Genomic DNA, 25,389 nt, shown 5'->3' with positions numbered 1-25,389 from the left:
AGTTTTGCCCACATTTGGGCTCATTAGGCAAGTGTAACTTGGTTCCAGTGGCACTGTGTGCATGGGCACACCCATCCAACTAAGGGTGTCACACTGAAGTATACAAAGAAGTGATGGATGAAATGCTTGAATTAATCTTAGCCTCTGGTAATTACTCTGGGACGATGCTGTGTCTGCATAACGAGGGAGGTATTGACTCCTCTAGTTCCAGTTCCGTGTTCACTTCGACCAAGGAGGAGGTGAGCCACAGATTACCAAAAGGACTTTTGTGCAACCAGGGTTGGTGTTTCCCAACAAGCATCTCTCCATAGGAAAGGAGAGACCACATGACGGCTAACCTGAAGTAAGATCTGTTCCTTGTCCTGTAATGCTGCAGGAGAAGACTGCTACTGGTGTGGGCAAAATTAGTTGACCTCAGTGCAGTGGTCACACTAACAGAGTCATGGAAGTGTGTCTGGCGTGCTCCATGCTCAGAACTTGTCATCATTGCCTTGGAGGAGGATTCGTGGCCCATGTCGCAAGTGTGCCCAAGCAGGTCACCCCACCAAACTTGCTGCCACAAAGTGTCCCCGAGAGGTCAGTGCCACTGATGAAAAAACTATTGATAAATCACAGTGCTTGCCATATGCGCCTAAACTCAAATTCTTGTTGAAGCATTGTACTTGTCCCAGATAAACCCAAGCTAACTGTGCCACTGAAAATACCTATTTAGTCTCATGGCACTAGCACCAACTGTGCCCATACAGACTTGTGGACATCCCCACAGCACTCGAACAAATATGTGCACATACAAAATAAGCCACTGGAAGTGAGCTGCTGCCTGAAGGTACTGGAAACAGTGTGTCCTGTGACTGCAGATACCGAGGCACAGACCAAAACTGAGCCCAATCAGACCCAACCACCAATACTGCACCTTGAAGCAACTTAACTGCCACCCCCAGACCAGAGAAAGCCAAACAACTGAATCCATGACTCCAGGAGAAAAGAGACCTTAGGAGGCCGTGCCACAACCTGTTGGTCTATTCACCACTGAGCTCCCAACAAGACCAGCTGTACATCTGCCCTCCCTCTAGAAAGTGCTGTGCCCATATCTGCTTCCACCTCCCTTAGTCAGAGCATGCTGGATTGGTACGATCACACGATTTTAAGGGATGGGGTAATTTCCTGCTTGGCTTTCTTGTGCATAATGGATGTTTTCAATTTACTGGAAGTCTGAAGGCAGGAACAGGACAGGCTGCTTGACCGAGACTGCGATTGGGCAGCGACTTGGGTCCACAGTGGTCACTTCATATATTCAATGGTGGAGAGCTTCACCTCCTGATTCACATTTGGAGGCATGAGGGCAGATTTATCAACATCAAGCCAAAATCAAGCCATGACCGAAGCCTAAGCACCATGGACTCAACAAGGGTCAGTGAACACCATCCACTGTTCACAGTTTCAGCACGGTTTGAATCCTGACATCCTTAGGGGAGAAGGTATCCATACCACACTCCAGAATAGAGTTTAAGAGTAGTCGGAAGACTGAAAGTTGGATCCGTATTCAGTTGTGTGGCATGAAAGGACCTTGTGTCGCAACGCGGCACCACATGGAGGCCCTTGGGAGCATTGAAAAAACATTGCCAGATCCAGTCTGGCACTTGTGGTATTCAAAAAGGTCAGGAATTTGCATGTTAAAAGTGTCTATCACATATAGATTTATAGTGTAAACCTGAACTTGATGTGTCCTGGAGGAGTTGAGGGGGGTTGGGCAGAAATTTGCAAAGGACTAGTTTGGTGAGTTTTTCCATTGGTATTCAAAGCAAGTTATCTCATTTTAATCGACAAGCCTGTGGGAGGAGATTTGGGGCGGGGGAGAGAGTAACCAAGTTCCTGAATTAGCAGTAGTCCTGCCATCTTGGAAAACTGCTGGAATAGTGTTTCCTGGGATTGTTTTTACCATAAGGTGAGAAAAGTGCTGTAAAGCTAGGGAGGGCCAAGGATGTGAACTCTGCTAGGATAGGCTGAGGCTCGCTGCCACTCAAGGGTATCACCTTCAAGGGACCCAAACACAGTTGGATGTGGAATGAACAAAAGGAGAGAGTCTGTCTGGGAGAGGACTAAGGCTTGAATTGCTTGGTCCTGTAGCTGGTCATTCCCTGGCACCTATAACAACATATCAAAGCAACAAAATACAATAATAGAATAAACAAAGCAAACAGTAGCACTTAGACCTGGTGACCAAAATCACGTGAGCACCTGACCTGCACTCTAAACTACTACTGCAAGCAATGGTTTTATAGATCCTCCCAATAAAAGATGATGAGACTACAGAAAGTCAGTTATCACTCAAACAGCAGTTCCTGCTCTAGAAACTGGCTCCAGTGACAGTAACACCCCGACGGGCAGGTGGAATGAGCACTCACTGTACTGCGGCCCCTATACTCTGATCTTCATGGCAGTTCTGACATTCAACAACCACACACAGTATTGTCATGGGAGTGAGTTACATTCTTCTCTGCCAACAGCATAATACAAGACTCAAGGACGAGCAGCGGCAGATTCAGATGATTCAGTTCACTTCTTGAAAGTTAAAACAGTCTGTTGTACGAGTCCTGCTGCTGGAACCTAAGCATGTCTTCGTAGCGTGAAGTGCTGTAGATTCACATTCTCTGCTTACTCCTGCCATTTAGTGCTGCTCTCGGCCGTTGTGAGTTGCCTTTGTTCAAAGACGTCTTTCAAGTCACTGGATGTCATGTGACTTCCCAGTTAGTTAACAATCCCAATGGCACCGACTGCATTTTTAGATTGTTTTCCGCACAGCCGGTAAGGAGAAGTAAGGTGGTGTCAGTATAGTGGCCATGCGTATACTGTGTGTAAGGAGTAACTATTAAGGGGTAAAGGACATCGGCACTCAACACTGACTCCTGTGGGGGTGATGGGTGCAAGTGAATCCACAGCACTACACGCTACAAACAGATTACAGTGTAACATTTTCTGGTCGTAGCATGTGCAGATGCACATGCTCTGAATAGACCTTAAAATATTCCTCCCTTAAAGTGGAGGATGCAGATGTCTGAAATAGCTTTCCAAGAACTGCTTTACCAACTTTAACCTGCTGACAGACTAGCATATCCAAACAACGATGTTTTGTGGAGGTATGTAAAGATGACCATGTAGCTGACTAACGAATATCTGCTTTGCAAATTTTTCCCACACAATATAGTTGAAGGGAAGAATGCTTGCAACAAGTCTAATCACCGCAATCACTCAGGGTAACATTCCAACCCATCATTCTTTTGCCAACCATGCCACTTCAGTGTGGATGCAGCCATATGCAAATCAGCTTTTTATTCCCGGGGTCCTCTACAGGTGTGGGGGTGGGGAGGACGGGGAGGTAGGAAAGTACCATCTTGCCTGGCATGTTACCCCAATATTTCACTGTATATATGTTGTTTTAGTTGTATGTGTCACTGGGACCCTGTTCACCAGGGCCCCAGTGCTCATAAGTGTGCCTGAATGTGTTACCTGTGTAGTGACTAACTGTCTCACTGAGGCTCTGCTAACCAGAACCTCAGTGGTTATGCTCTCTCATTTCTTTCAAATTGTCACTAACAGGCTAGTGACCAATTTACATTGGCATACTGGAACACCCTTATAAATCCCTAGTATATGGTACTGAGGTACCCAGGGTATTGGGGTTCCAGGAGATCCCTATGGGCTGCAGCATTTCTTTTGCCACCCATAGGGAGCTCTGACAATTCTTACACAGGCCTGCCACTGCAGCCTGAGTGAAATAACGTCCACGTTATTTCACAGCCATTTTACACTGCACTTAAGTAACTTATAAGTCACCTATATGTCTAACCTTTACCTGGTAAAGGTTGGGTGCTAAGTTACTTAGTGTGTGGGCACCCTGGCCAATTGCCAGGTCGCCAATTGCGTGAGGAGACACAGGGGGCGTCCAGCAAGACAAAGAGCCCACTCAGAAGTAAGCAGCTCCCGCAGAAGTGCCGGAACAGGCACTACGAAGTGGAGTGAACCGGAGCTCACCCGAAGTCACAAATGAGAGTCCCATGACGCCGGAGGACAACTCAGGAGGTTGTGCACTGCAGGTTAGAGTGCCGGGGACCCAGGCTTGGCTGTGCACAAAGGAAGTCCTGAAAGAGTGCACAGGAGCCGGAGTAGCTGCAAAACACGTGGTTCCCAGCAATGCAGTCTAGCGTGGGGAGGCAAGGACTTACCTCCACCAAACTTGGACTGAAGGGTCACTGGACTGTGGGAGTCACTTGGACAGAGTTGCTGAGTTCAAGGGACCTCGCTCGTCGTGCTGAGAGGAGACCCAAGGGACCGGTAATGCAGCTTTTTGGTGCCTGCGGTTGCAGGGGGAAGATTCCGTCGACCCACGGGAGATTTCTTCGGAGCTTCTAGTGCAGAGAGGAGGCAGACTACCCCCACAGCATGCACCACCAGGAAAACAGTCGAGAAGGCGGCAGGATTACAGAGTTGCAGTAGTCGTCTTTGCTACTATGTTGCAGGTTTGCAGGCTTCCAGCGCGGTCAGCAGTCGATTCCTTGGCAGAAGGTGAAGAGAGAGATGCAGAGGAACTCGGATGAGCTCTTGCATTCGTTATCTAAAGTTTCCCCAGAGACAGAGACCCTAAATAGCCAGAAAAGAGGGTTTGGCTACTTAGGAGAGAGGATAGGCTAGCAACACCTGAAGGAGCCTATCACAAGGAGTCTCTGACGTCACCTGGTGGCACTGGCCACTCAGAGCAGTCCAGTGTGCCAGCAGCACCTCTGTTTCCAAGATGGCAGAGGTCTGGAGCACACTGGAGGAGCTCTGGACACCTCCCAGGGGAGGTGCAGGTCAGGGGAGTGGTCACTCCCCTTTCCTTTGTCCAGTTTCGCGCCAGAGCAGGGCTAAGGGGTCCCCTGAACCGGTGTAGACTGGCTTATGCAGAATTGGGCACATCTGTGCCCAAGAAAGCATTTCCAGAGGCTGGGGGAGGCTACTCCTCCCCTGCCTTCACACCATTTTCCAAAGGGAGAGGGTGTAACACCCTCTCTCAGAGGAAGTCCTTTGTTCTGCCATCCTGGGCCAGGCCTGGCTGGACCCCAGGAGGGCAGCTGCCTGTCTGAGGGGTTGGCAGCAGCAGCAGCTGCAGTGAAACCCCAGGAAGGGCAGTTTGGCAGTACCAGGGTCTGTGCTACAGACCACTGGGATCATGGGATTGTGCCAACTATGCCAGGATGGCATAGAGGGGGCAATTCCATGATCATAGACATGTTACATGGCCATATTCGGAGTTACCATTGTGAAGCTACATATAGGTAGTGACCTATATGTAGTGCACGCGTGTAATGGTGTCCCCGCACTCACAAAGTCCGGGGAATTGGCCGTGAACAATGTGGGGGCACCTTGGCTAGTGCCAGAGTGCTCTCACACTAAGTAACTTTGCACCTAACCTTTACCAGGTAAAGGTTAGACATATAGGTGACTTATAAGTTACTTAAGTGCAGTGTAAAATGGCTGTGAAATAACGTGGATGTTATTTCACTCAGGCTGCAGTGGCAGGCCTGTGTAAGAATTGTCAGGGCTCCCTACGGGTGGCAAAAGAAATGCTGCAGCCCATAGGGATCTCCTGGAACCCCAATACCCTGGGTACCTCATTACCATATACTAGGGAATTATAAGGGTGTTCCAGTAAGCCAATGTAAATTGGTAAAATTTGTCACTAGCCTGTTAGTGAGAATTTGGAAAGAAATGAGAGAGCATAACCACTGAGGTTCTGATTAGCAGAGCCTCAGTGAGACAGTTAGTCACTACACAGGTAACACATACAGGGCACACTTATGAGCACTGGGGCTCTGGGTTACCAGGGTCCCAGTGACACATACAACTAAAACAACATATATACAGTGAAAAATGGGGGTAACATGCCAGGCAAGATGGTACTTTCCTACACATATTCCCCCTGCAGCTTTTTGAGACCAAGGAAGAAGTGCTTGTTGCTGATGTGGATATCAACGTGAAAGGAGGTGCAAGCACAAACGGTGCTGTCGGCATCGAAGGGTGTTGAGGCCTTCGGCGCTAGAGGGTTTCTTGGGATTGGAAGGCCAATGAGGGTTGTACCCGTTATCAGATCCAGTTTCAGCTCCAATGCCTTTTCTCAGTGCTGTCCACCATTGGGCTACTGTACGTGGGTGTTTTTTGTGCACAGGACTGGAAACCAGAGTCTTGCAAGAGTGGTGCTCTGCCTTGGGGCGTGGCATTTTATTGGGCTTACAGTGAGTTTCAGCTTCAACCTTATTCACTATCATGAGTGTAGCCCTTTGATATCCTGTTTTCGTAGCGTCGGCGACACTGGCGTCTATCACCTCCAGGCTGAGTTGGTGACGTGGGACGCCTGAGGATACACGGTGCTCTTCTTTCTCAACATTGAGCAGATCTGGTTCCAGGGCGTCTTCCACTGGCGGTCGCTGCATCCTGATGCGAGCCCAGCACCTGTCCCACCAATATCGATGGGTTTCCTTGCAATGGAACGTGAGACAAAAGGCACACTCTGCTTCGTGGGGGTTCTGACAGAACGGACACTCTTCAGGAAATGCCCTCTATGCCACTTAAGTATCCTCAGGCTGACCACCCCAGCATCCCTAATCTTTGGCTCTTTCACACTCTATGCCTGCACAATCTCCAGTGTCAAAGAATGAGAGGGGGCACGGAGCCCTCAAAGGGCATAGGTGCCCAGAGCGGGGACCCAGTGTCGCGCAGCAGACTCCAAAGTGCATCAAAGAGTAGAAAGATGAGTAGAAGTGGACCACAGGTGTCAAAGCCCATCTCCAAGCGAGCGTGGGAGTGAGCACCTGAAGCAAGATCATGGTATGCATAGCGTTTGGCAGACCGTTCAGTGCACGTCCAAACCCAATGGCAGCGAAAAATACCCTCAGAAGGGAGTTGGTGCCCATGCGCATTAGCAATGAATGGTGCTGTTACAGGGCATCCAGTGCCTTGAAACATCTGAGCCCAACACTAGATGGCAGGAGTATGCAGAGCATGTGTGTCTACAGCCACCCTTGGTACATCATACAATTTATGCAGACGTCAGGAACATCTGACATGGTTTCAGCCCTCCTGGTACAGCTAAAGCGTGCCGGAGACAGATGTAATCCCAGCTGCTCCTACAACAGATCTGAAAGTAAAGATGAGTTAGAACAGGTGCAAATTTAATACACATTTTCGAAAATAAAAAGAGGACATTTTATTTTAAAATGTACTTCAAGTAGCAATACACATTTCCTGTTTCTCATAATTCATTGCATGCATCTTACTCGGGCACATAGTGTGCACACTTTACCCGGCAGTGAGCATGGGAATAAGACCTTCCCCCAGCTCCACTCAGATGAGCGGCGCCCGCTGACATCAAGGATGAAATCTGACCGTGGCAAAAGTAACGTGTAAGGCTGGAAGCAAATTGTGAATGTAATCAGTACTTTAAAAGGACTCGCCAGCAGCCATGTAGAGAACTTCTGCCAAGCAACCCAACAAAGTAAACACTTGGCCACATATGACACTGGAATAAGAGACCATGTCCACACCTAATGGCACCACAGGTAACACTGCTCTGGTAGTGTTTAAGACAGAACTAGAACAATACTCTGGCAAGTTTCGAAGAACGGCTTTAAAGGTCAATTCTCACTCTGCACAGGCCAAAGGCTTCATACAAGCACCAAGTCCCAGGAGCCCATGAATACTCTGAGGCTCGTGAACAAACCATTTTAAAAAAGCGACTGACAAACACTGTGATTCTTCAATACCCCTGCCCCTCCCCCCCCCCCTTGTGCATCCACTCCGTGTTCACCTCCTGCATTCCCTCTCTAGGATTCCCTTCTCAGGTCTCCTTGGAGGGGCCCACACTAGACTCTTTCCCTGTTACCTATGAGCTTGCTCCCTGCACTGGATGGAGGTTTAGACAAACTATTCCTGAAGCACGAATAATGAAGTAACATTTGTGTGAGACAGGAGTCCAAGAAGACCACCTTAACTATTCGAGAACTCGGGGAGGCTGTGGTTTAAGACTAGCGATGGCAGTCAGCTGGGAAGCACAACCTGGGTTAGTGCAGGACAGGCATTAGCTGGAGTCGGGGTGGCTGCTGCTTCTTACTTCCAACCTCCTTGTGTTGCAGGAAGACATCCTTTGCTCTGTGAAGGGTGGTTTAGGGCTTCCGGCTAGTGCAGGTCAGACAGGAGCTGGAAGTGGGTGACAGCTGCTCCCTCACTGCTCTAACCTCCAAGTGATGTAGGATGGAAACCTTTGCTCCTTCAAGAATCTGGGATTGTGGCTCCCTGCCAGTCCAACAGGGTAAGGCAGTGCTGATGACACCGTAACCAGGACTGACTTCTCTTGGCACACTGGGCAATGCCATGGTCACACCCTACAGGCCTATCAAGATTATGTGCACCAGAACTCCTAAAAGACTGAGGTGTGACAACCAGGACATTCCTCAAGATGGGAACGAGGGAATATGCTAAATCTCGGAACCTTTGGTTTTTGATCTAGCACCGCTGTCTAACAAGGAATTGTACTAGGCAAAAACAGACATCTCATGAACAGTGGAGTGTCTTCCAGATGTGCGTGTGAACTGGACAGCAATGGGTACCAGGTGTCTCTTGCACAGACAGTTCCCAGTAGATGTCATTTGATGGACAAGAGACCACTATTCGCATCAAGTTGGCTAGATGACCTCAGTCTAGGAAAACAAGAGAACACCACTACGCACTCGGGGAGGGGGGCCAGAGATGCTACTCTTCCGAACTCAACATGTCGCAGAAGCATTCATAGCCCCTTCAGAGCCTGGCCGCGCCCTTATTGCACTTTGCATTCCTACTGCGTCTGGACTGCCAGAGGGCACAACTATTGTAACAAACTGTATTCTGGGACCAGTTCAACCATGCCGACAACTTACGGGGGCAGGGTGGGAGCTGTAACATGGGTGTGCCAAGGTGCAAATGTTATAGCTTGTAGGGGGAGCAAAGGGGGGCGGGGGAGAGGAGTGATGGGCTATGCAAGGTCAAAGGGCAAAAGAGGCAGCAGGTTAGTCACAGCTAAACAGGAAAGTACCTGCTACCAGGTACGCACGTGTAAGACACTGGTCAATGTGACTATTCACAGGTCCAAAATGCTACTTTTTAAATAATAAAAAAACACAGAATGGTCACATACAAAAAAGAAAATTCTGGCACAATAGCAAAGTAAAAAACGTATGCCATATAAAACACACCAACCAGTGCCTGGAACAATAAAACGTCTTAATACAGTAATTCTAACACTGGCTGCTAAATAGCACCACACGTCGCAATGCAGCAGTTTTTACACTCTAGAAAAATATTTTACATTATAAAAAATGGCGGCTATTTAAAAAAGTGATTTTTGTCACAGCCCCTTAAAGTGTTTAATACTGTGACTCTGGGCGCAAGTGATTATCCGTCCAGATGCAGCATTTGCTACAGATGACCAGAGTCAACAATGCCCTAGTTCCTGAAAGTGTAACATCTACAGTACAAAGAGTAAATCTGAGGCCTTTCTCAAGGCCGTCTGGAGGTCCGAAGGTGCAGGATGCTTCCTGGGTTCACACAGGGACTCAGTCCGCGACTGCTGGCTCCAGCTGGTTTTCGGCCTGGTCTGCAAAGTCCACGACAGGGCTGACCGTCTGCACCTCTTGCTCATTTTCTACATGACTTTCATGATCTGTGCAGCAGACAAGTCCATTGGGAGCCGACAGGAAGGGCTCCACGTCAAGGTGCTGTTTACAGTAGGAGACCGGGCAGAGGTAGCAGAAGAGAGTAGAGGGCTTCCCACACTCGTCGCAGTGGTGCCAGGGGCACTCCCACCGCCCTGCAGACAAAGGCAGACAGGTTAACACACACAAAGAGATCCAGTGCTCCTTCCCACAGCACTCTAACCAGTCTTGCCACTCCTTGCCTGCTGCAAGCCCCACTCTCCTTCCACCTCCCAGGACCTACTTAATGGCAGCCGCAAAGCACACGCCGAAGGCAAGCCCATCTGCACCCACTGTCAGCAACCCTGGACCTCCCCTGACATCACTGCCTTGTCACATTTCTCCAAACCCTCAACTGCAGCCGCCATCGCTGCACTACTGCCGTACAACACAGAGGAGGCCTGCGCCTCCTGCACCAACCACACCCACATCAACACCTACCACGACGGCACCAACAGCACCTAGACCACCACCCACGGAGGCACGTTTAAACCAACCTACACCCACACACATCACTGATGCATGCTCCTCAACAGTACCTAAGCAAACATACCACAGAGATCAGGGACCTGCAGGCCGTCCATGCCGAGGACCTCCTCCTCTTCACAGTAACAGGACTGGCCCTAGCATCGGACATCGGCACTGCCATCCATGCTAGATATAAGATCGCCAGACAATGCCGGCAACACAGACAAGGAGGAACCGCCCTCATCTTCAGCTGCACCACCTCCACAGTCACTGAATCCAACTACACAAGCACTCCTCCCTCAAACTGCCATTACAGTGACTTCACCTTGTATGGCACCTCCAGACCACCAGAGGCCCGTGCCAATTTCACCAGCAACATCACGGACTTCGTTGCACCACCAGTCATCAACTCCAGCACCTTTATCCTCCTAGGAGACAACTTCCACTTAGAGGACCTCCTTGACCCAAACTGAGACACCCTCCTCAAAAGTCTTGGAAACCTTAAGCCAACTAACACGTATCAGACCCCACCCATGGTGGAGGACATATTTTGGCCCCATCTTCACCACACCCAACGACATCACGATTAAAAAAAACAGCATCACCTGGACTAAACATGCCCTAGTGAGCCTTAACACCAACCACTGGAGGCCAGGCCCGCCGTTGCTAGAAATATGGAAGGATTGGGCTCCCATCCTCTTCAAGAACCAATCCAAGCACACCAGTAACCTAGTGACAGATATCAAAAACTTAAGCCGTTGGATCAAAGCCTGCACCAACACTCTGGCCCCCTTGCAAGCAAAGCCAAACAGCAAAAACAAAAACTCAGGCCAGCTGGTACATGGAAGAACACCAGATAACCAATGAGCCAGGAATTCACAAGCAAGTCTTCAAATCTCACTGACACTATCTGTAGGAAGTTGGCTCTGTATGTGCTATTTCAAAGTAAGGAATAGCATGCACAGAGTCCCAAGGGTTCCCCTTAGAGGTAAAATAGTGGTAAAAATAGATAATACTAATGCTCTATTTTGTGGTAGTGTGGTCGAGCAGTAGGCTTATCCAAGGAGTAGTGTTAAGCATTTGTTGTACATACACATAGACAATAAATGAGGTACACACACTCAGAGACAAATCCAGCCAATAGGTTTTTATATAGAAAAATATATTTTCTTAGTTTATTTTAAGAACCACAGGTTCAAATTCTACATGTAATATCTCATTCGAAAGGTATTGCAGGTAAGTACTTTAGGAACTTCAAATCATCAAAATTGCATGTATACTTTTCAAGTTATTCACAAATAGCTGTTTTAAAAGTGGACACTTAGTGCAATTTTCACAGTTCCTAGGGGAGGTAAGTATTTGTTAGGTTAACCAGGTAAGTAAGACACTTACAGGGCTTAGTTCTTGGTCCAAGGTAGCCCACCGTTGGGGGTTCAGAGCAACCCCAAAGTCACCACACCAGCAGCTCAGGGCCGGTCAGGTGCAGAGTTCAAAGTGGTGCCCAAAACACATAGGCTAGAATGGAGAGAAGGGGGGTGCCCCGGTTCCGGTCTGCTTGCAGGTAAGTACCCGCGTCTTCGGAGGGCAGACCAGGGGGGTTTTGTAGGGCACCGGGGGGGACACAAGCCCACACAGAAATTTCACCCTCAGCAGCGCGGGGGCGGCCGGGTGCAGTGTAGAAACAAGCGTCGGGTTTGTAATGGAAGTCAATGGGAGATCTAGGGATCTCTTCAGCGCTGCAGGCAGGCAAGGGGGGGGGTTCCTTGGGGAAACCTCCACTTGGGCAAGGGAGAGGGACTCCTGGGGGTCACTTCTCCAGTGAAAGTCCGGTCCTTCAGGTCCTGGGGGCTGCGGGTGCAGGGTCTCTCCCAGGCGTCGGGACTTAGGATTCAAAGAGTCGCGGTCAGGGGAAGCCTCGGGATTCCCTCTGCAGGCGGCGCTGTGGGGGCTCAGGGGGGACAGGTCTTGGTACTCACAGTCTTAGAGTAGTCCTGGGGTCCCTCCTGAGGTGTTGGATCGCCACCAGCCGAGTCGGGGTCGCCGGGTGCAGTGTTGCAAGTCTCACGCTTCTTGCGGGGAGCTTGCAGGGTTCTTTAAAGCTGCTGGAAACAAAGTTGCAGCTTTTCTTGGAGCAGGTCCGCTGTCCTCGGGAGTTTCTTGTCTTTTCGAAGCAGGGGCAGTCCTCAGAGGATGTCGAGGTCGCTGGTCCCTTTGGAAGGCGTCGCTGGAGCAGGATCTTTGGAAGGCAGGAGACAGGCCGGTGAGTTTCTGGAGCCAAGGCAGTTGTCGTCTTCTGGTCTTCCTCTGCAGGGGTTTTCAGCTAGGCAGTCCTTCTTCTTGTAGTTGCAGGAATCTAATTTTCTAGGGTTCAGGGTAGCCCTTAAATACTAAATTTAAGGGCGTGTTTAGGTCTGGGGGGTTAGTAGCCAATGGCTACTAGCCCTGAGGGTGGGTACACCCTCTTTGTGCCTCCTCCCAAGGGGAGGGGGTCACAATCCTAACCCTATTGGGGGAATCCTCCATCTGCAAGATGGAGGATTTCTAAAAGTTAGAGTCACTTCAGCTCAGGACACCTTAGGGGCTGTCCTGACTGGCCAGTGACTCCTCCTTGTTGCTTTCTTTGTTCCCTCCAGCCTTGCCGCCAAAAGTGGGGGCCGTGGCCGGAGGGGGCGGGCAACTCCACTAAGCTGGAGTGCCCTGCTGGGCTGTGACAAAGGGGTGAGCCTTTGAGGCTCACCGCCAGGTGTCACAGCTCCTGCCTGGGGGAGGTGTTAGCATCTCCACCCAGTGCAGGCTTTGTTACTGGCCTCAGAGTGACAAAGGCACTCTCCCCATGGGGCCAGCAACATGTCTCTAGTGTGGCAGGCTGCTGGAACCAGTCAGCCTACACAGCTAGTTGGTTAAGTTTCAGGGGGCACCTCTAAGGTGCCCTCTGTGGTGTATTTTACACTAAAATGTACACTGGCATCAGTGTGCATTTATTGTGCTGAGAAGTTTGATACCAAACTTCCCAGTTTTCAGTGTAGCCATTATGGTGCTGTGGAGTTCGTGTAAAACAGACTCCCAGACCATATACTCTTATGGCTACCCTGCACTTACAATGTCTAAGGTTTTGTTTAGACACTGTAGGGGCACAGTGCTCATGCACTGGTACCCTCACCTATGGTATAGTGCACCCTGCCTTAGGGCTGTAAGGCCTGCTAGAGGGGTGTCTTACCTATACTGCATAGGCAGTGAGAGGCTGGCATGGCACCCTGAGGGGAGTGCCATGTCGACTTACTCATTTTGTTCTCACTAGCACACACAGGCTTGTAAGCAGTGTGTCTGTGCTGAGTGAGGGGTCTCTAGGGTGGCATAAGACATGCTGCAGCCCTTAGAGACCTTCCTTGGCATCAGGGCCCTTGGTACTAGAAGTACCAGTTACAAGGGACTTATCTGAATGCCAGGGTGTGCCAATTGTGGATACAATGGTACATTTTAGGTGAAGGAACACTGGTGCTGGGGCCTGGTTAGCAGGGTCCCAGCACACTTCTCAGTCAAGTCAGCATCAGTATCAGGCAAAAAGTGGGGGGTAACTGCAACAGGGAGCCATTTCTTTACACTATCCCAGCACCTAATTCGGAACACCAAGCGGATGGACCTAGCAAACTGCATCAAAGACCGCTCCAAAAACAGCAAATACATTTTCTCCATTATCAAAGACTTCACTTCACTCACAGCCACCGCCAGCACAATTACCATAACGCAAGAACTGTGCAACCAACTCTCAGACTTTTTCCGCAACAAAATCAGTCATGTATAACTACAACCTTCACCCTGACCCCAGCAACCTTGCAGCCAGACTGTCAAACCATCACAGACGAAACAGCTACAATGATGTAACCAATCCACTCTGAGGCCCTAACAGACCCATGCCCTCACCACACATACAACAAAGGACTCTGCTATCATCAAAGCCCTCACCCACATCCTCAACACCGCCATCGACAGAGCCACATTCCCAGAAGCCTAGAAACACACAGCTGTCAACGCTATACTGCTAAAGCTCTCAGCACATCCAGCCAAGCTTGTGAACTACAGACCGACCTCCAAATGGATTGGATCACCCTTAGACAGAATTCAAACAGACAATAAGCCACCTTACTCCTCTGAAGCCCAGAAACCTCTGTAGTGTACCTCAAGGCTCCTCACTCTGCCCCACCCCTTTCAACATCTAAATAACCCCAGTGGCCAACGGCATCCACATAAGACATCAACATCCTCTTCTACTCCAAGGACAAACAACTTATAAAGTCCCTCTTGGACAAATTCCCCAACACCTGAAACAAACTGTCCTCTTGTGACTACCCGGAAGAATTCCATCTGCCTCAACCTGACCACTGATGTGAAAGAATTGGTGATTTTCGAAGGGATGCATCACCAAGGGAATCCACCTGGCCGCTAGCAGACCTCGGATCCAACCCCACCACCAGCCTAAATGCAAAAAATCTCAGGATCGTCAATAACAAGCTAGACATTCTGTCCAGGTCAACGCCACCACCGCATCCTGCTCCTACACTTTAAGGATGCTGATAAAGATCTATAAGGCCCTCATCACTAGCCGTTAGGACTATCGGGACTCTTTACACCAGGATTATCAACCATCTCACAAAGACTGCAGCCCATCCAGAGCACATCAGCCACACTCGTTCCACCCTCCCACGCCGGTCTCCCAACACACCACACCTGAGGAAGCCCAGGGGACTACCAATACACAAGTGCACACAGTTCACGCTACTTACCCGCACATACGAACACTACACGGCACAGCCTACATGAACCACATTCACTTCCATCAACCTTTCAGACCCCTTTGCTCATACGAGCTCAAACTAGCACACGTCCCTCGCTTTCACAAAAGTAGAACCAGAAGTTGAGCCTTCTCTTACATCACTCCTAAAGCATGGACGACCTTCAGCTACAAATTAGAGCCATCTCCTCTTCTTGAATTCCATATGAAGACCTGGCACTGCCAATAAGTTCCCTCATCCCACTGCCAGGGCTAGCCACACACACCTGCACAGCAGCAGGATACTCTCACAGGTGAAAGAGTGATATACAAATGCACATAACATACTACAAAGTAAAGGTCATTCTGGTGGCCTAGGAATGGGTGACCAGTGCCCATGTGGCACTGAAATACATATACATTTTTTAGATCTGACGTGTAGGTGACAGTAGTAACGTTTGATGTTCTAGGTCTAGAGACATACACCATTGGTTTCATGAAACGCAAGTTGCTGTACTTAGCGGTATTGGTATCAGAGTTCTATTGCTAATCTTGGTTAACAACAAGTTCAAAATGTCCCACTTGAGCAGGCTGGAAAGTCTGGGAGGCTCCAGTGAAATTCTGCATCTGCAAAGGAACTTGAACACAGTAGGAACACCTTGCTATGTTGAAGTTGTTTTGTACAATGCTCAGGTACTCAGTGACCTGTCAGCACTTGGAAGGTAGTCACTACAAGGCAACAAAGGAGACCAGGTGCTGGGAAGCAGTTTTCAGCTTATTTCTGAAGGGGACATGAGAGATGGAAGCTCTGATGCTAAGAGGAAGAGCATTCCAAAAGGAAGGAGCTATGAAGGTAAAAACCTTCCCGTCTGACCTGGCTTTGAAGAGGTGTGCAGGTTGTAGAAGAGAAAGATCAGCAGAACATTGCTTCCCATCGAAGAATATGGCTGAAGCTGTTTGAACAAGTAAAGAGGAGCTGTATCGAATACGCTGCGATGGATCAAACAAGTAGTTATATAAGTCAGTCAGAAGTGGAAGGGAGACTCCCTACTCTTGTGAGGAGACAAGCTCAGGTGCTGATGGGGGATCCCTCTCCTCACTTTAAGGTGCAGATGGGTTGCGGCCTGCACAGAGAAACAGAGTGGCTTGGAAGCTGCCACTCCATACTTCAATGAGTGCTCTGCCCCCAGGGCAGGGGCAGATTTACAGCTGCCCTGGTGGCTGTGCATTCATTGTAATAAGGACGCACTGTGCCTGTGCCCTCAATCAAAGATGCACCTTGGCACAAACATGCCCCATCTGTAATGTAGGCCCAGATAGTCCTAATATTTAACAATTGCCCTGGTATTCCATAACTTCCCAGAAATGTGGAAGCCCCCAACGTTGGGGAGGTGGGAGTGTGGACGGACAACCACAGATGCCACATGCATCTTGCAGTGGTACACCCTATTTGGAACACACTGTTTCAGCCTGGCTCGAATTATTTTTAAACACCATGTACAACATTGTTGAAACCCACACCCAACTGCAAACAAATGGAGCGAAAATGGAGCCTGAGCCATGACAATGCAGACAGGAGCATGTTCAAATCTGCACTAAATGATCAGTGAAGGAGGCTTGCTCAGTTTAAGGTGTGGGAAAATGCCAATGTTGGCATGGTTACCCCCTAACGTTTTGCCTTTTGTTGATGCTAAGTTATGGTTTAAAGTGTGCTGGGACCCTGCTAACCAGGCCCCAGCACCAGTGTTCTTTCCCTAAACTGTACATTTGCTTCCACAATTGGCACAGCCCTGGCACTCAGATAAGCCCCTTGTAACTGATACCCCTGGTACCAAGCGCCCTGTGGCCAGGTAAGGTCTCTAAGGGCTGCATCATGTATTATGCCACCCTGGGGGCCCCTCACTAAGCACATGCACACTGCCTCACAGCTTGTGGGTGCTGGTGGGGAGAAAATGGCTTAGTCGACATGGCACTCCCCTCAGGGTGCCATGCCCCCAACCCACTGCATGTGGCATCGATAAATACCCCTCTAGCAGGCCTTACAGCCCTAAGGCAGGGTGCACTATACCACAGGTGAGGGAATATGTGCATGAGCACTATGCCCCTACAGTGTATAGGCCAATTCATAGACACTAAGTGCAGGGTAGCCATAAAGAGTATATGGTCTGGGAGTTTGTCAAACACTAACTCCACAGTTCCATAATGGCTACACTGAATACTGGGAAGTTTGGTATCAAACTTCTCAGCACAATAAATCCACACTGATGCCAGTGTGGAATTTATTTAAAAATGCACACACTGTGCATCTTAGAGATGCCCCCTGCATACCAGCCCAACTACTAGTGCTAGGCTGGCCAGTTTCTGCCAGCTGCCACAACCAGACGAGTTGCTGACCCCATGGGGTGAGAGCCTTTGTCACTCTGTGACCAGGAACAATGCATGTCTTGCGTGGAGGTGCTTCACACCTTCCCCTGCAGGAACTAACACCTGGCGGTGAGCCTCAAAGGCTCAAGCCTGGTGTTACAGTGCCCCAGGGCATCCCAGCTTGTGGAGTTGCCTGTCCCCCGGACACAGCCCCCATTTCTGGTGGCAAGTCTGGAGGAGATAATGAGAAAAACATGGAGGAGTTACCCTCCAGCCAGGACAGCCCCTAAGGTGTCCTGAGCTGAGGTGACCCCTGCCTTAGAAAATCCTCCATCTTGCTTGGAGGATTTCCCCCAATAGGATTAGGGATGTGCCCCCCTCTTCACAGGGAGGAGGCACAAGGAGGGTGTAGCCACTGTCAGGAACAGTAGCCATTGGCTACTGCCCTCCAGCCCTAAACTAGAAATAGATTTCCTGACAACCTGAACAAGGACTGCTGACCTGAAAGCCACACAGAGACGACGGAGACAACTGACTTGGCCCCAAGCCCTACTGGCCTGTCTCAAGACAAAGAAAAACCTGCAACAGCAACGCATCCAGCGGGACCAGCGACCTCTGCCGACTCAGAGGACTGCCCTGAAACCCAAAGGACCAAGAAACTCCTGTGGACAGCGGCTGTGTCTGAACATCCAAGAAGAAACGATCTTTAATGGGACTCCATTAAAGATCCCTCTGGATCTGTAAGCGTGAGTCCCCAACACTGCACCGGACGTCCCCAGCTCGTGTCCAGAGAAATCAACACTGCAGAGAGGACCCCCAGGTGACTTCCACGACGTGGACACCCTGAGTCGACCTCCCTGCACCCCAACGGCAACATCTGCAGAGAGAATCCAGAGGCTCCCCCTGAACACAACTGCCCAGTAAAGAACCCGATGCCTGGAAGAAGCACTGCATCTGCAGCCCCCAGGCCCGAGAGAATCCAACTACTGGTGTAGGAGTGACCAGCAGACAGCCCTCATCATTGCCCATTCGGTGGCTGGCCCGAGAAGCACCCCTGTGTCTTGCCTGCACCAGAGTTACCCCCGGGTCCCTCCATTGATTCCTATCTAAAACCGATACCTACTTTGCACACTGCATCCGGCCGCCCCTGTGCTGCCAAGGGTGTATTGTGTGCGTGCCTGTTTTGGGACTCCAGCAAAGCTACGTGTGGTGGTTAGCTAGATGCTGGGGGCAGTTAGGAACACCAGGGGTAAGTACAGTAAGTGCCCCCAGAAACCAGGAGTAAGTCAGTTAGCCACCCATTGTCCCACAGACTAACACACAGAATAGTGGTTGGAGTTTGTGGAATTCAGGACCCTTCCGAGTGGACCCTGAAGATACCAGCAGACAAGAGGAAGGATGGATGGAGAGTCCCCCCCCCATCCCAGGATACCTAGAAGACAGGAGCACCTACACCAGGGACCTGGATGCAGCGGGGAGAAGGGACTCTGATTGTCCAGCTGCGGAGGACCAGCAAAGGAAGGGGACAGAGTCCCGCACCCTGGGTGGTATCAGATGGTGTAGGTAGCAATGACCACCCTCCTAGCGGTGAAGTTCCTGCAGATCGGTGGAGGAAGAAGTCCAGCAGCAGCGTCCAGGAAAAGCAAAAGATCCCAGGAGTCGCCTACGAGCTATCCATCGATGGTCGCTGGATTATAGGAGAATTAGTGACCAGCCTGGTCACCAAAAAGCACTGGCAAATGCAAGTAGGAGCTGGAGAACTGTTTGCAAAGTTTTGGGGACCAGCAAGGTCTAGGTGACTCTACCCAGGAGGGGGAGTCAGAGCTGGCCCTCAGCACACAGGAAGGACAATAGAAGTCGATGGAGCCCCCAGGAGTCACCCATAGGTACCGGACACTGGGAGACACAAGGAGGCCTCACTAACCCAGAAAAACAGAAGTCCCATGTCACAGGAGCTGCACGACAGGAGTTGGTCTTCAGTTTGCAGAGTGCTGGGGGCCGGGGCATCTTGGAGGCAAGTGGTCTCCCGGAAGAAGAGTCAACAAGCCTTGGCAAATGCAACAGTCGAGGTGGACAAGGTGCCAGTCCAATGGCAGGAGTAAGGATATACAGTCTCCCAACTTGGATAGAAGACGAGCAGGACCCAGAGGAGGCTACAAACTTACCAACTGTGTTGAAGGATCATCAGTTGTCCAGAGACAGCAGACCCCACTAACAGTCTGACGATGCCTTAAGGTTGCAGGAGAGTGACTCCTTCACTCCAAGGGCGATTCCTTCATTCTTGTGACCTTGGAGGTTGCACAGCCTTGCATGTTGCCGAATTCGTGCAGTATCAGGAGAAACAATGGTTCAGTGGGAGCCTTTGCACCAGAAGCAAACGTGTTCGGTTCCAATGAAGACCAGCAGCAGTTCCAGAGGCCAGGGGCAGATGTCTTGCAGAGAGTTCCTTGGACAGTCTTGCTTGATGAATCTGAGGACCCACCCGCGAAGGAGCCCTTAAATAACTCTAAAGGGGGTTGGTGACCCACCTAGCAGAGGGGGTTGTCTCCCACCTGGCCTAACCAACCAGATGCTCCCAGGGCCCAATGTCCATCTTATTTCCAAGATGGCAGAATTAAGTGGCCACCTGGGGTCTGTAGGGGTACCCTACTCATGCAGGCGTGGCATCACACTTGGAGACATGCACACATCCCTTGGGCTGAAGGGCCTACTATAGGGGTGATTTATGTCTAAGTGCAGTCAGAGTTTGGCAGTGAAAGGGTGCATGCACCATTCCACGCAGGCTGCAATGGCAGACCTACAGACACAGTTTACATGGACTTCTATGGGTAGCATAATACATGCTGCAGCCCATAGGGGACCCCTAGTGTACCAATACCCTGGGTACCTACGTACCATATACTAGAGACCAATTGTGTGTGAGAAATATAACCAACATCTAAATTTAGGGGGCAGAGCACTGGCCCTGGGGTCCTGGTTAGCAGGATCCCAGTGCACTACAGTCCAAAATATACTAACACCAAGCAAAAAGAGTGGGCAGTACTACAACCAGTGCCCAGCTTACTACAATCCAGACCACCAAATGTGGCGCTCTTGCAAACTGCATCGAAGCCAGTACCAACAGAAGCAAGGAAATCTTTGCCACTGTGAAAGATTTCACCGCACCAGCGGCCGTATCCAACTCAATCGCTCCTGTGCATGTGAATACTTTGCCAAAGAATGTGACCGAGGTGATGGTTCTGGTCGAAGCGTCTGCTTCTTTGCCAAATATCTGAGAAGATATAAGAGGTCGAAGTAATTGTGCAGGGCAGCTTTATCTGGCGCACAATGCGATCTTCCTAAGTCACAGTAAAGCGACTCCCACCACTTTTCCCTGGCACAGAAACTAAACTGTCATCGATGTCTGATCCGAGAACAAGAATCATCAAAACATCTTCGACTTCATCTCAGACTCATCACTTAACCTACTTTTCATAAATCATACTTGGTGCAGTGACACCCTACGTTTCTACCACAAGACCTTTCCCTTTGAATATTTTATTTGCTGCAACTAAACTAAGAAGACAGGAGGAGACTAGCAGCAATCTCTAAAATAAACAACAATGAATACTAAAGATTTTATCCTAATCAAACACCGGTGTTCCCGCACCCCAGATTTTTCTTCTTCATTCCTCTGGATATATAGATCACCTCTGAAAAACGGGAGCTTCTAGGATGCCATGATTGATATAGTAACACAGACCGCACTATAGCACACCAACCTGTCTATTTTAGGGGACGGGAATGTGGTTTACCTGCTAGAATTTAATACAATCAAGAACCAACCACATCAAACCAAGACCCTAAACTTTCATCGGCTTGTAATAAATCCTGCACAGTAAGCAGAACTTCCCCCATAACTGGCAGCAACCACCAGCTTCTATGTCAATGATAGCTGGCTATGTCAATGATGGCCTCTCACTAAATAAAACAGAGGCAACCCAGAGCAATGAAAATGTCACTTACCCAGTGTACATCTGTTCGTGGCATCAGTCGCAGTAGATTCGCATGTTTTGCAATAGCTCGCCATCTGGTGTTGGGCCGGAGTGTTACAAGTTGTTTTTCTTCGAAGAAGTCTTTCGAGTCACGGGACCGAGTGACTCCTCCTTTTGTCTCCATTGCGCATGGGCGTCGACTCCATCTTCGATTGTTTTTCCCCGCAGAGGGTGAGGTAGGAGTTGAATTGTAGTAATAGTGCCCATGCAATGGAGTGACTAAGTATGCACCTATTTAAGGTTGAGATGATACATATATAAATAGTTGAAGGTAACTTCCAAACTGCTACAGGCTCCCGGGGAGGCGGGTGGGCACATGCGAATCTACTGCGACTGATGCCACGAACAGATGTACACTGGGTAAGTGACATTTTCAGTTCGATGGCATCTGTCGCTGTAGATACACATGCTGTGCATAGACTAGTAAGCAGTTATCTCCCCAAAAGCGGTGGCTCAGCCTGTAGGAGTGGAAGTAGTTTGAAATAAAGTTCTTAGTACGGCTTGACCTACTGTGGCTTGTTGTGCGGATAACACGTCTACACAGTAGTGCTTGGTGAATGTGTGAGGCGTAGACCATGTGGCAGCCTTACATATTTCTTGCATTGGGATGGTTCCTAGAAAGGCCATGGTAGCACCTTTCTTTCTGGTTGAGTGTGCCCTTGGTGTAATGGGCAGCTGTCGTTTAGCTTTAAGGTAGCAGATTTGGATGCATTTAACTATCCATCTGGCTATACCTTGTTTTGATATTGGGTTCCCTGCATGAGGTTTTTGAAATGCAATAAATAGTTGTTTAGTCTTTCTGATGTTTTTTGTTCTGTCAATGTAATACATCAATGCTCTTTTCACATCTAATGTATGTAGTGCCCTTTCAGCTACGGTATCTGGCTGTGGAAAGAACACTGGAAGTTCCACTGTTTGATTTAGATGGAACGGTGAAATAACCTTTGGCAAAAATTTAGGATTGGTCCTTAGGACGACCTTATTCTTGTGTAGTTGTATAAAAGGTTCCTGTATTGTAAACGCCTGAATCTCGCTTACTCTTCTTAGGGAAGTAATGGCGATGAGAAATGCCACCTTCCAGGTTAGGAACTGTATGTCGCAGGAGTGCATGGGTTCAAAAGGTGGACCCATAAGTCTAGTTAGGACAACATTTAGGTTCCATGAAGGAACAGGTGGTGTTCTTGGTGGTATAATTCTCCTAAGGCCCTCCATGAATGCTTTAATGACTGGTATCTTATATAGGGAAGTTGAATAGGTAGTCTGCAGGTATGCAGATATTGCTGCAAGGTGTATTTTAATGGAAGAGAAAGCCAGGTTAGATTTTTGTAAGTGAAGCAAGTAACCCACTACATGTTCTGGAGTTGTGTGTAATAGTTGTATTTGATTAATATGGCAGTAGCAAACAAACCTCTTCCATTTACTTGCATAGCAGTGCCTGGTGGATGGCCTTCTGGCTTGTTTTATGACTTCCATACATTCTTGGGTAAGTTGTAAGTGCCCGAATTCTAGGATTTCAGGAGCCAGATTGCTAGATTCAGCGATGCTGGATCTGGGTGTCTGATCTTTTGGTTGTGCTGTGTCAACAGATCTGGCCTGTTGGGCAATTTGATGCAGGGTACTACTGATAGGTCTAGCAGCGTTGTGTACCAGGGTTGCCTTGCCCAAGTTGGTGCTATTAATATGAGTTTGAGTTTGTTTTGACTGAGTTTGTTTACCAGGTAAGGAAGGAGAGGGAGAGGAGGAAAAGCGTAAGCAAATATCCCTGACCAGTTCATCCATAGGGCATTGCCTTGGGACTGTTTGTGTGGGTATCTGGATGCGAAGTTTTGGCATTTTGCGTTCTCCTTTGTCGCAAACAAGTCTATCTGAGGTGTTCCCCAGAGTTTGAAATAAGTGTTCAGAATTTGGGGGTGAATTTCCCATTCGTGGACCTGTTGGTGATCTCGAGAGAGATTGTCTGCGAGTTGATTTTGGATCCCTGGTATAAATTGTGCTATTAGGTGAATTTGGTTGTGAATTGCCCAACGCCAAATCTTTTGTGCTAGCAGGCTTAACTGCGTGGAGTGCGTCCCCCCTTGCTTGTTTAGATAATACATTGTTGTCATGTTGTCTGTTTTGACGAGAATGTATTTGTGAACTATTATTGGTTGGAAAGCTTTTAGTGCTTGAAAAACTGCTAGAAGTTCTAGGTGATTTATATGCAGTTTTGTTTGATGAACGTTCCATTGTCCTTGTATGCTGTGTTGATCGAGGTGTGCTCCCCACCCTGACATGGAAGCATCTGTTATTACGTATTGTGGCACTGGGTCTTGGAAAGGCCGCCCTTTGTTTAAATTTATGTTGTTCCACCACAGAAGCGAGAGGTAAGTTTGGCGGTCTATTAACACCAGATCTAGAAGGTGACCCTGTGCTTGTGACCATTGTGATGCTAGGCACTGTTGTAAGGGCCTCATGTGCAGTCTTGCGTTTGGGACAATGGCTATGCATGAAGACATCATGCCTAGGAGTTGTAATATCATCTTTGCTTGTATTCTTTGTGTTGGATACATGCGTTGTATGATGGTGTTGAAATTTTGAATTCTTTGTGGACTTGGAGTGGCTACTCCTCTTGATGTGTCTATTATGGCTCCCAGGTATTGTTGTACCTTGCGCGGCAGAATTTTGGATTTTGTGAAATTGACGGTGAACCCTAGTTTGAAGAGGGTTTGTATGATATGATTTGTGTGATTTGAGCACTCTATTAACGAATGGGCCTTGATTAGCCAGTCGTCTAGATATGGGAACACATGTATTTGCTGCCTTCTTATGTGTGCAGCGACTACCGCTAGACATTTGGTAAAGACTCTTGGTGCGGTTGTTAATCCGAAAGGCAGTACCTTGAATTGGTAATGTATTCCCTTGAATACAAACCTTAGGTATTTCCTGTGCGATGGGTGTATTGGTATATGGAAATAAGCATCCTTGAGGTCTAAAGTTGCCATGTAGTCGTGTAGTTTTAGCAATGGCAATACTTCTTGTAGTGTGACCATGTGAAAGTGGTCTGATTTGATGAAAGTTTTCACTACCCTGAGGTCTAGGATTGGTCTCAGCATTTTGTCCTTCTTTGGTATCAGAAAGTACAGTGAGTAAACTCCTGTGTTTATTTGTGTGTTTGGCACTAATTCGATTGCATTCTTTTGCAATAGTGCCTGCACTTCTATCTCCAGGAGATTGGAATGGTGTGTTGTCAAATTTTGTGCTTTTGGTGGTATGTTTGGAGGGAATTGTAGAAATTCTATGCAATAACCATGTTGGATAATTGCTAGAACCCAAGTGTCTGTAGTGATTTCCTCCCATGCTTTGTAATAATGACTTATTCTTCCCCCCACTGGTGTTGTGTGGAGGGGGTAAGTGACATGTGAGTCACTGTTTAGTAGTAGGGGTTTTGGGGCTCTGAAATCTTCCTCTATTCCTAGGGAATTGCCCTCCTCTATATTGTCCCCGAAAACCTCCTCTATACTGTCCCTGGTAACTGGACGGTGTTGCTTGTGAGGTGCTGGCTTGTGTGCTCTGACCCCGAAACCCCCCTCGAAAGGGTGTTTTACGGAATGTGCTGTAATTCCCTCTGCTCTGCGGGGAGTAGAGTGCGCCCATGGCTTTGGCAGTGTCCGTATCTTTTTTGAGTTTCTCAATCGCTGTGTCCACTTCTGGACCGAACAGTTCTTTTTCGTTAAAAGGCATATTGAGAACTGCTTGTTGAATCTCTGGTTTAAATCCAGACGTTCGGAGCCATGCATGCCGTCTGATAGTTACAGATGTATTAATTGTCCGTGCAGCTGTATCTGCAGCGTCCATGGAGGAGCGGATCTGGTTGTTGGAAATGGTCTGTCCCTCCTCAACCACTTGTTTTGCCCTATTTTGTAAGTCCTTGGGCAGATGTTCAAAGAGATGTTGCATCTCGTCCCAGTGGGCTCTGTCATAGCGCGCAAGTAGTGCCTGGGAGTTCGCGATGCGCCAC

The 25,389-nt window shown here is 48.9% G+C and overlaps 1 protein-coding gene across 6 annotated transcripts in view; it reads right to left on the bottom strand.

Moving 5' to 3' along the window:
• Nucleotides 1-7,221: 7,221 nt before the first annotated feature.
• The window catches only part of LOC138252618 (histone-lysine N-methyltransferase NSD2-like), a 388,560-nt gene continuing 370,392 nt past the window's right edge, over nt 7,222-25,389 (bottom strand). For all 6 annotated transcript variants that reach the window (XM_069205757.1, XM_069205755.1, XM_069205753.1 and 3 more), the window contains one exon: nt 7,222-9,874. In XM_069205757.1, coding sequence (XP_069061858.1) covers nt 9,621-9,874 — 254 coding nt within the window. In that variant the 3' untranslated portion in view covers nt 7,222-9,620. The remainder of the gene's footprint in view (nt 9,875-25,389) is intronic.

Source organism: Pleurodeles waltl, chromosome 1_2, assembly GCF_031143425.1.
Source record: "Pleurodeles waltl isolate 20211129_DDA chromosome 1_2, aPleWal1.hap1.20221129, whole genome shotgun sequence".
In the NCBI taxonomy this organism is placed as follows: Eukaryota; Metazoa; Chordata; class Amphibia; order Caudata; family Salamandridae; genus Pleurodeles; species Pleurodeles waltl.
Note: the sequence above shows the minus strand (reverse complement) of the source record. Positions and strands in the feature narration are given on the sequence as shown.